Source organism: Doryrhamphus excisus, chromosome 1 (assembly GCF_030265055.1).
Source record: "Doryrhamphus excisus isolate RoL2022-K1 chromosome 1, RoL_Dexc_1.0, whole genome shotgun sequence".
NCBI lineage: Eukaryota > Metazoa > Chordata > Actinopteri > Syngnathiformes > Syngnathidae > Doryrhamphus > Doryrhamphus excisus.
This window is the reverse complement of record NC_080466.1, coordinates 3,645,789-3,656,978: the sequence shown is the minus strand read 5'-3', so window position 1 is coordinate 3,656,978 and position 11,190 is coordinate 3,645,789. Positions and strand designations below refer to the sequence as shown.

The 11,190-nt window shown below is 41.2% G+C and overlaps 1 protein-coding gene across 1 annotated transcript in view; it reads right to left on the bottom strand.

Annotated features, from left to right (window-relative positions):
• Positions 1-11,190, bottom strand: part of pkd1a (polycystic kidney disease 1a) — an 84,713-nt gene that overhangs the window by 4,248 nt on the left and 69,275 nt on the right. Inside the window, exons 38-55 of the mRNA XM_058090334.1 lie at positions 10,984-11,127; positions 10,627-10,837; positions 9,081-9,207; positions 8,874-8,984; positions 8,318-8,367; positions 7,972-8,180; positions 6,895-6,973; positions 6,685-6,800; positions 5,625-5,827; positions 5,333-5,527; positions 5,128-5,267; positions 4,309-4,439; positions 4,149-4,230; positions 3,937-4,065; positions 2,815-2,986; positions 2,447-2,737; positions 2,171-2,305; positions 191-517 (exon numbers count right to left, since the gene is read on the bottom strand). Coding sequence (XP_057946317.1) covers positions 191-517; positions 2,171-2,305; positions 2,447-2,737; positions 2,815-2,986; positions 3,937-4,065; positions 4,149-4,230; positions 4,309-4,439; positions 5,128-5,267; positions 5,333-5,527; positions 5,625-5,827; positions 6,685-6,800; positions 6,895-6,973; positions 7,972-8,180; positions 8,318-8,367; positions 8,874-8,984; positions 9,081-9,207; positions 10,627-10,837; positions 10,984-11,127 — 2,852 coding nt within the window. The remainder of the gene's footprint in view (positions 1-190; positions 518-2,170; positions 2,306-2,446; positions 2,738-2,814; positions 2,987-3,936; positions 4,066-4,148; positions 4,231-4,308; positions 4,440-5,127; positions 5,268-5,332; positions 5,528-5,624; positions 5,828-6,684; positions 6,801-6,894; positions 6,974-7,971; positions 8,181-8,317; positions 8,368-8,873; positions 8,985-9,080; positions 9,208-10,626; positions 10,838-10,983; positions 11,128-11,190) is intronic.

Genomic DNA, 11,190 nt, shown 5'->3' with positions numbered 1-11,190 from the left:
TAAATATGTATGACTCTCAGAAATGTATGACTTTATTCTCCAAGGTCACATTCCTATTCAAAGGTCATATTAATTTGACTTTATTCTTGTCAATTTATGAATTTTCCTAACAAACGTATTTATTAGATTTATTCCCACATTGATGAAAAAAGGGCATCCCAACACTTTTTGCACAAAAGAAGTTCAGTACCTCCTTGGTTCTACTGAGACCCATCCACATTTTGAGTCTTCTAAGGAAGAGCTCCACCATCTCGTAGTCTTGGAGATCAACGGCTGGACGGTACAACTCCACGCGTCCACGCCGGTAGTTCCTCAGTAAAATAGACGTGAGCAACCACAGCAAGACCAGGCGCAGCACGGCGAAGCTTGCGTGGAACACCAGTGACGAGACGGGGCTTGTGGGACCGCTCAGCGAGTGGGATGGTCCCCAGGATAAGAGGCCACGCCCACCAGCCCCCAACAAGGACAAGCAGGTGGCGCTGACGCTGCCGTAGCCATCGAATACAGAGTGGTAGAGCTGGAGAAGTGGAAGGAGAAGAAGAAGGAACACCATAAGTCAGGTCAGTCCACATCATTTTTCTTCATTGTTGGTAATAACGACTAAACCCACCACAAATAATCATAAAGATAAGACATAAATAGATGGAAAAGTCATAATGTGACACTGAAGCTTGAATAAGGCTTTAATTTGCAGCTTTTGAAGGCCCATTCAGATCAAAATATTTAGCTTTTATTGGTTCATTTATAGGCGGCACGGCGGTCTAGTGGTTAGCGCACAGACCTCACAGCTAGGAGACCCGAGTTCAATTCCTCCCTCGGCCATCTTTGCATGTTCTCCCCGTGCATGCGTGGGTTTTCTCCGGGTACTCCGGTTTCCTCCCACATTCCAAAAACATGCTAGGTTAATTGGCGACTCCAAATTGTCCATAGGTATGAATGTGAGTGTGAATGGTTGTTTGTCTATATGTGCCCTGTGATTGGCTGGCGACCAGTCCAGGGTGTACCCCACCTCTCACCCGAAGACAGCTGGGATAGGCTCCAGCACCCCGCGACCCTCGTGAGGAAAAAGCGGTAGAAAATGAATGAATGAATGGTTCATTTATAGGCTGCACGGTGGCCTAGTGGTTAGCGCACAGACCTCACAGCTCGGAGACCCGAGTTCAATTCCTCCCTCAGCCATCTCTGTGTGGAGTTTCCAAAAACATGCTAGGTTAATTGGCGACTCCAAATTGTCCATAGGTATGAATGTGAGTGTGAATGGTTGTTTGTCTATATGTGCACTGTGATTGGCTGGCGACCAGTCCAGGGTGTACCCCGCCTCTCGTCCAAAGACAGCTGGGATAGGCTCCAGCACCCCCGCGACCCTTGTGAGGATAAGCGGTAGAAAATGAATGAATGGTTCATTTATTGTATTTGGTTGGTTTTGCATTCAGCATTTCAACAAACATGATTTCCTTTACGGTTGCATGATAACCGAGTGGTAAGCATGCAGGTCTCACAGCTAGGAGACCCGGGTTTGATTCCACCCTCGGCCATCTCTGTGTGGAGTTTGCATGTTCTCCCCGTGCATGCGTGGGTTTTCTCCGGGTACTCCGGTTTCCTCCCACATTCCAAAAACATGCTAGGTTAATTGGCGACTCCAAATTGTCCATAGGTATGAATGTGAGTGTGAATGGTTGTTTGTCTATATGTGCCCTGTGATTGGCTGGCCACCAGTCAGTGTGTGTTTCCTACACATTCATTTATTTCTGGCAGCCTGTCACAAATAAATATTCTCATAAGGAAATGATAACTCAATAATTCCAAAAAGTAAGAACACGGTGCAGGAGGGCTCAGTGACTTTATCACTATATTTAAAGAGCAATCAGATCCTCCTGCATACTGTTTTTTTTTTTTTTAAAGTGACCAGTAATGACACTTTTGCGCATAAAAGCATATAAAACCTGTTAACAACCTTCTAAATATGTTTTTTTTTAACATTATTAGAGCCCTCTAAACATGAATTAATGCCCTGTTTGCCATCTTCACGTTCATATTACTAAATATAATAACCATAATAACAAAAAATAAGACATTTAAGACATAAATAAGTCTCATGCTCATGTGTGTTGTCATCAACATAAGGCATGAAGAAGAAGAAGAAGCTGATGTTAGAGTCAAAGACACTGACCAGGTGTCCCGCGTGCGAGTACGCCAGCACCATCAGCAGTAAAGCTAGCGCCACGCCCAGCGACTCCCAAACAGAGCGCCGCAGAGCTCTGCCAAACACGGCCCACTCCCGCAGGAAGCGCAACTGATGGGAGGCCTGCAAGATCAGAGGGAACAAAAATGTATTTTAAGGGAAAAAAAACCATCCAACATATTAAAAAGCATCTCGTCGTCTCTGATTGATGTCTGCGTTGATTGCGCCACACACCGAAGTCGGCAGATGGAAATTCTCTCTCACCTTTAGCACCAGTATAAAGAGAAGCATGGCCGCCATGACTGCGTACGTCTGACTCCGTTTTGCAAGCGGCTGGAAGTCGGTGAAAGCATCACGTGGGTGCTTGAGGTACGACGTCCACTGCTGCTGCGCCATGATGCAGCGACTAAGATGTAAGCCGCACACAGATGCGGCGAGAGCGAGTTTACAGATGCCCAGGATTCTCCAGGAGGACAGCAGGTAAGTGTAGCCCACTCGGAGGAACCCCAATACCCCCCGCACCAGGAAATATAACACCAGGGCGAGAAGTACAATCTGGAAAAAACGATACATGAAGTTCAGATGGCAATGTAACGCCAATCAAATTAAAAAGTGCATGACGGGGCTTATACCATTAAAAGGAGCTGCAAATCCAGCCCTGTGATTGGCCACAGCGTGATGACGGTGAGGTCAAGGCTGGACTGAGCACGCTCAGAAACAGGGAACTCGAAAAGAAAGGAGAATACCGCCAAGAGTTTTGTGTTGATGTTGTAGATTGAGAACTCCACAAACAAGGCACGGCTCCTACAAACACACACACAAACACACAAACACACACAAGGAAGCATAAATTGTTACAATTGTTTTAATGATGATGAAAAAAGCTGTGGGTCTGGTTCTGGCTCAATGCGGCCCGCGGGACGCTAGTTTGAGGCCCCCGCCTTGATATGAAAGTTTAATTTGTTTAATTTGTTTTTTTTATTTGCTTATTTATTTATCCATCTTATTTTGTGTCGAAAAATAAAAATTAACATTAAACATTTATTTAATAATTTAATAATAATAAAAAAAATCATTTGTTTCACTTGTTTTTTGATTTGCTTATTTATTTTTCCATCTTATTTTGTGTCAAAAATAAAAATTAACATTCAACATTTATTTAATAATAAATAAAAATTAATTTGTTCATTTGTTTCACTTGTTTCATTTGTTTTTTGATTTGCTTATTTATTTTTCCACCTTATTTTGTGTCAAAAAATAAAAATTAACATTCAACATTTATTTAATAATTTAATAATAAATAAAAATTAATTCATAATAATTTATAATTATAATTATATTATATTTATATATATTATATTATATATATATATATTTAATTTATTTAATTTATTATAATTTAATGTTTTATCAGAGCTTTTGCAAAGAACCTGTAAAGAAGCACTGAAAAAGTGGATGGTATAGCAGAAGCATTGAAGGCTATTATATTATATATATTTATTAATATTTAATATAATTAATATGTATTTATATTTTTATTATATTTTCATGTTTCTTTTTTTTTCTTTTTTCTTTATATATATATATATATATATATATATATATATATATATATATATATATATATATATATATATATATATATATATATTTTTTTTTTTTTTTTAACCTGATGCGGCCCAGCCTCACCCAGACCCTAGCTCCAGTGACCCCCAGGTAAATTGAGTTTGAGACCCCAGAGTAAGAGTATGGACCTGTAGTCCAGCCAGTGCTGCTCCTGTAGCTGCTGCAGGGAGCGGCAGGCCTCCTGTAGACTTCTGTTCAGCTGGAGGACCAATGCTGTGCTGCTATTGGCTGGACTCTGCTGACCCAAACGCCAAACCCTTGCAGGATGACAACAAACAGATGCGGAATGTGTTTTTAAAAGTAAAAACTTATCACTCGACTCTCCTTCCTTTTCCCTTACCAGTTCCCACCAGCAGCACCATGATCAGCGATGCTCGGCCACCCCTGTTCCCACTTGTCCTCTGAGATGTAGCCAGCCCCAACTGAAAGAAACAATGTCAAGGTCAATGTCAAGGTCATTCTGTGAGATCAGAACACCAATGAACACAAAGGCATCTCACCCTGTGCATGCTGGATTTGTCGGAGTCTCGGTGTGCCAAGTAAAACGCTTCCTGTGTCCCCCAGCAGGGAGGAGTCATTCAGAAGTTGGGGTAACAGAGATTTGTTCAGCCACGTCAGAACATCATTTCGGCTAAAAGGATATTAAGACAATTAGTAGGACTTATAAGCAGCATCAGGAACACTATGTAAGATAAAAATCATCTTTAATAAGAATATATTTTTGGTTGGCGGCACGGTGGTCGAGTGGTTAGCACACAGACCTCACAGCTAGGAGACAAGTATTCATTTCCTCCCTCGGCCATCTCTGTGTGGAGTTTGCATGTTCTCCCCGTGCATGCGTGGGTTTTCTCCGGGTACTCCGGTTTCCTCCCACATTCCAAAAACATGCTAGGTTAATTGGCGACTCCAAATTGTCCATAGGTATGAATGTGAGTGTGAATGGTTGTTTGTCTATATGTGTCCTGTGATTGGCTGGCGACCAGTCCAAGGTGGACCCCGCCTCTCGCCCGAAGACAGCTGGGTTAGGCCCCAGCACCCCCCGCGACCCTCGTGAGGAAAAAGCGGTAGAAAATGAATGAATGAATGAATGAATATTTTTGGTTGAAAAAAGTCCAGTTCGGCACGGCGGTTGAGTGGTTAGCGTGCAGACCTCACAGCTAAGAGACCAGGGTTCAATTCCACCCTCGGTTCTCCCCGTTGCTACTCCAAATTGTCCATAGGTATGAATGTGAGTGTGAATGGTTGTTTGTCTATATGTGCCCTGCGATTGGCTGGCGAGTTTGGAGCTAATGACGTGGGACAAGAACATGAATGTTTACCTGCTGATGTTATAGTATCCAGGCGTATGCAGCACATGTTGTAGCTGAGTACGCAGCCTCAGGCTGTGTGTGTGTTTGGCTGAGTCGGAATAGTTGAGAAGCAGAACCACCAGCAGAAAGAACATGTAAACCAGGAAGTTCTGAAAATGACAACAGTTATGTTAACACAAAGAATGAAAGTGAACAGAAAATATTCCTTACTTACCTTCAACATGGTGTGCAGCATGCGGACCTTGCGGGCCTGGTGCCGGTCCTGGGATAGAGCATAGCCTTGAGGCGGTCGCACCTTGTGGACTCTTTGCACCACCCTCTCCACCATGGGGAACTCCACCAGCACATCCTGGTCCTCGGGCCGCAGCCGACACACAAAGACTGCGTAGTAAAAGGCCTCACACAACACCTGAAAGCCAAATGTGAGAATTGTGGTTCATTTGTTTCATCCAATTGAAGAATTAGAAGAAAAAAAAATGGATTGATGACGTTGTCTTGTGTTTTACCTTTATTGGCTCCAACAGGAGACAGGAGCACATGAAACTGGCAAAACAAGAGATGAGCCACATCATGGCGACATGCTGACTGAACCCGTGTCCCGCCCATATGGATACACTATTTGCCAGGGCGATCCCTGCCCAGCTCCCCCACAGGGCGGCACGTCCACACCAGGGAGGGAACCGTCTGGGACGACACACGTCTGTGACAACTGGAGAGTGGAAAAAAACACTTTGTTAATGCAAATTGTTGACACGTGGTGAACGATGTGGAATACTACATTCACAATTTGAATCTAGTTTATTTCATTCGTATACTTTTTTTTTTTTTTAATTGTCTTGTCTAACTTGTCTAATTATTATTAATGAATGCATGTGACAAACAGTGCATGACTTATTGATTCTATCACAGAACAGCATCATTTATTCATTACCTTCATCCCTTGTTTATCGCCGTTAATTGGTTCAAAACCTGACTGCTGTAAGTAGGACTCAATATTTAAGAATTCATAATTTTATTTATTTTTTTTAATAAAAAATTCCAAAGAACATTTTTCAAAAGTCGCCTCTCTCGGTATCGGCCATTTTTGATGAATTTTCAAGGCACACAGAAAATTGTGTCCTTGTGCTATATAGACATTGCATATACCAAAAGAAAGATCCAACTCTTATCTTTCATCGGAAAAAAAAAAGTTTGTTTCTACCTTTTTCTGTTCTTTAGTAATCAGCTGTAGAACATAGGTAAGTTTCAGCAAAATATCAGCTCCCAACAAAAAAAGGGAGAAAAAGGCTTTTTGTGAAAAGATATATTTCCAGCATAACTTTCACTTTGACAAAAAATGTAGTCATATATGTTGAGCCAAAATGACTAGACAATTATGCCACAACATGGACATGAATATATGTAACCATTAAAAAAAAAAATGTATTTATTTACACTTTTCACATTTGCAACTGAACTGTATATGTGTGCACGCTTAAAACTGAACCAAAAATCTTATATTGTGGAATGGCATCATCACCTCCATGTACGCAAAAATACGTTTGAGGGACGTTCGAACACAGGTACCTGTGTTAGAGGTGAAAGCTGTTTTCGGCGGTTCTCTTCTGACATAATCTAGAGGAAGAGGCTCGTTCATTTTGTGGAGAAGAATCACTTCTGTGTTATCTTCTAAAATGCTGGACCTAGCACACAGGTGAGGGGAATACATATAACAATATGAACAGTGACGTTCAAACGACAGAGCAGGTGAATAATTTCCATTTCGTAGATACTCACAGGTCAGCCATCTCACTTTCATCTGCTTGTGGGAAGAAATTTTGTCCATCGGTCAGAATGTGTTTGATCAGGTCTTCGTCTGTAAGGAAGAACAATTCTGTTTCCATGTGGAGAACGTACCAGGTTCTAGGAATTCTACATAATCATCTATAAAATCGTATCAATTAAGTCCCACTGCCAAAACCCCAGATAACCCAGGTGACCCCCTAGATCAGCGGTCTCAAACATGCGGCCCGCGGGCCAAATGTGGCCCGCAGGACACTAGTTTGAGGCCCCCGCCTTGATATGAAAGTTATATGTTAGAGCGGCCCGCGCAAGTTTGATATGGATGCTGTATGGTATCATGTACCCAGAAAAAATGATTACGTTTGATTAATGTTCATGTTAAAGGTTAAATAACTGTTAATAGTTATCCTCCCTATCCGTGTGGAAGTGGTAAGTTTTTGACTTTTTAAGTTTAAAGGAAATAACTTGGAGGCTACCGTTTAGGTCGCTAGCTCTCTAGTTTGCGAGTTAGCATGTGTCTCAAGACCCTGCAGTTGCGCAATATGTTGTAAATAAAAAGAGTATAAATGTGACTATAGTCGTGTTTTGTCATGTCTACAGGGCTCTAATAATGCTTTGTTCATTTTAATCTGAAAAAAATAATTTGTCTACCCACCAACTATATGTGGTTTCTTAAGTTTTTATTATTTGCCGTTTTATTATTATTATTATATTTATTTATTACTGATTTATTGATTTTCTTTATTCTTGATTTGTTTATTTTTCATCTTATTTTGTGCAGAAAAATAAAAATTAAGATATTTGAGAACAGTGGAATGTTTTATCAGAGCTTTTATTGTAGAAAATCGGAACCAAAGCACTGAAAAAGATTGTATATTTTTCAGTTTTTAATAAATGCGTTTTTTTTGGAAAACCTGATGTGGTCCAGTCTCGCCCAGACCCTAGCTCCAGTGGCCCCCAAGTAAATTGAGTTTGAGACCCCTGCTCTAGATGAAGGCCAAACAAAGGCAGCGTTCAAAAACGAACATTTATGCCTGCAAATGGACTACATCTACATCAGCCGTTTCTTACCTGAGGCAGTAAATTGTTTGTTACGTTGGTCATCATCATCGCCAGGATTAAAGGTCATGTCCACACCAAGATGTCTGCTCCCTTGGCCCCTCTTCAGCCTCGGAAGAACTGCCCCATGTCCCGCCCCTCCTGTCGCAGACACATGACCCAACAGCTCTGGCCAATTCCTGTCATCTGTCTCCTCCTCTGCCACGCCCCAACTCTCTACACTGAAATACACAAAATGAGACGTTTATTCAAACAAGGTCTTAATGTCCTGAAAAAGAGCAGACTTTGAGCGACAGCTGCTAACAGTAAGAATTTGGAGAGAAACCCAGGAATGATCCAAAAGAGGTGAATAACTGACCTTTTAGTGGAGGGTGTTGGCAAATCCACATTGGTTTCCTCTGAGTTGGTCTAGGAGAAACAGACAAGATGGTGGGATGGACCAGTTGTGATTTTAACTTAGGCTTATGCAACGGTTCCTCCCACATTCCAAAAACATGCTAGGTTAATTGGAGACTCATGTTAGTGGTTAGCATGCAGGCCTCACAGCTAAGAGAACCGAGTTCGATTCCACTCTCGGCCATCTCTATGTGGAGTTTGCATGTTCTCCTCGTGAATGAGTGGGTTTTCTACGGGTACTCCGGTTTCCTCCCACATTCCAAAAACATGCTAGGTTAATTAGCCACTCCAAATTGTCCATAGGTATGAATGTGAGTGTGAATGGTTGTTTGTCTATATGTGCCCTGTGATTGGCTGGCAGAAAATGAATGAATGAATAAATACTCTTCAAACAGTATCACATACAGTATGTAATCACACGGTATTGATGAGAGGTTAACTTCATGTTGTTCTTCCAGGATTACCCTAGCAACAACACATCACCAGTAGGTTAAAACTAATTTCTCATGCTGACTTACCTCGCCATCGAAATAGAGGAAAGAACTTCCCGCCATGGAGTTATCCAGAAAGTCATCAATCTCCACCGACTCTTGGTCTCCTTGCGGAGGCACCTGCTCCACTGACACGCACTGAATGTTTGCAAAATGTGAAAAAAAAGGTTTGGTGTGAGTGAGACACACAATTTGATACAGTTTTAGTCTCAGACTGGTTTTTCCAGTCATTACCTTGCTACGACTCATTCTGAAGAAGGTGAAGACCAGGAGGTAAAGAGGGTAAGCGATCAGACAAGTCACCACGCCTGCTGCTATAGTCTCGCCATTCAGTGAAGACAATTGCGACACGGCTTGCGGGCTGCAACATGGCGATAATATGTAAGAACGAGACACCATATTCCAACATATGTCCACATTTTTAAAAAATGCCTAATTTATAAGGGAACAACATAGAAGCATAATGAATTATCACTTGATTCAATGAGTGTCTATCTCCTGACCATGAATACAGTTTTATTACATTTCAATTACATTCATTTATTTATGGAGGCTGACCAAAAATACATTTGGAGCACCACACCCACCCAGTCATTGGGACCCCGCTCCCCCCCATTAAGAGAGCCCGTCGGATCTACTCTGACCCCCACACACCCCACAGCATGGACTGTTTTCTCGCCTGGCGTCGGGGAGAAGGCTCTGCAGCATACGCTGTAGAACAACCAGGTTTAGAGACAGCTACTTCCCCTACTACTACTACTTCCATCAGACTGCTCAGTGCCAAATAAGCCCCTCTACCTGCCCACACGCACAACCAAAATGTTTTAATTATTGTCATTTATTGTAAATTATTTAAATTATTTGTACAAATTACTGTTTACTCTGTACATTGTTCATATTTGATGTAATCTATTTATTCTCCACATTATTATTTATTATTTATTATTTATTATTTAATTCATTCATTTATTTTCTACCACTTTTTCCTCACGAGGGTCGCGGGGGTGCTGGAGCCTATCCCAGCTGTCTTCGGGTGAGATATTTATTATTTATTATTTCATTCATTCATTTTCTACCGCTTTTTCCTCACAAGGGTCGCGGGGGTGCTGGAGCCTATCCCAGCTGTCTTTGGGCGAGATATTTATTATTTATTATTTAATTCATTCATTCATTTTCTACCGCTTTTTCCTCACAAGGGTTGCGGGGGTGCTGGAGCCTATCCCAGCTGTCTTCGGGCGAGATATTTATTATTTATTATTTATTATTTATTATTTATTATTTATTATTTATTATTTATTATTTATTATTTATTATTTATTATTTATTATTTATTATTTATTATTTATTATTTATTATTTATTATTTATTATTTATTATTTAATTCATTCATTCATTCATTTTCTACCGCTTTTTCCTCACAAGGGTCGCGGGGGTGCTGGAGCCTATCTCAGCTGTCTTCGGGCGAGATTATTATTATTATTATTATTATTATTATTATTATTATTATTATTATTATTATTATTATTATTATTATTATTTATTATTACACGAGAGCCAGGCAACGACATTTTGTTGGCAATTTCACTGCTGTGTTATTGTGCAATGACAATAAGGAAAGTCTATGTCTATGTCATAGCAAATTTTAGTCTGGTGGATTACTTGGGTGGGTGTTATTAAATCTGGCTGGTTCAACATAAGAAACGTTGACAAATTAACCAAAACGTACACACACACACACACACACACACACACACACACACACACACACACACACACACACCTGTATCTCTTGTCAATCACGATGCTGCACCATAATGTGTTGAAGACCAAAAAGAGCTGCAGCAACAAAGCACAGCACGTGGCTCTCTGCAAGCGAGTGAAGGGGCTGCGAGGTGGCTTCTCCCACAGCGACAGCCACAAGTGACTCTCACACAGCGCCCTCTGCAGCTCACACTGCAGGAGGCGGGGAAACTGGCGAAGCGCTGCCTCTTCTGAGGAAAACCCAATGCAGTGTCAGGGATGAAGAGGGAGTTATGTGTGATTAATTGAACTGAAAATATTTTGACTTTAGAAATTAAGTCATTTTCTCAGCATCTGGCATCCGTGCTTAAGTAGATTTAAATTCTAAATCCCTTACCTGAGGCCTCCACCTCCATTTCTACCCAACCATCAGTTCTCTCATTGTCTACTGACAGCCACTCCTCAATCAGGAAGTAGTAACTGCTTCCTGTTTGTAAGTCCTTGACCAAGACATACTGTAACATCCACGCTGGGGACAGACCTGGAAGAGAGACACACCATAAGAGATCCTTAAATGGAAGACTTGCTTTTTACACGAGTCTGG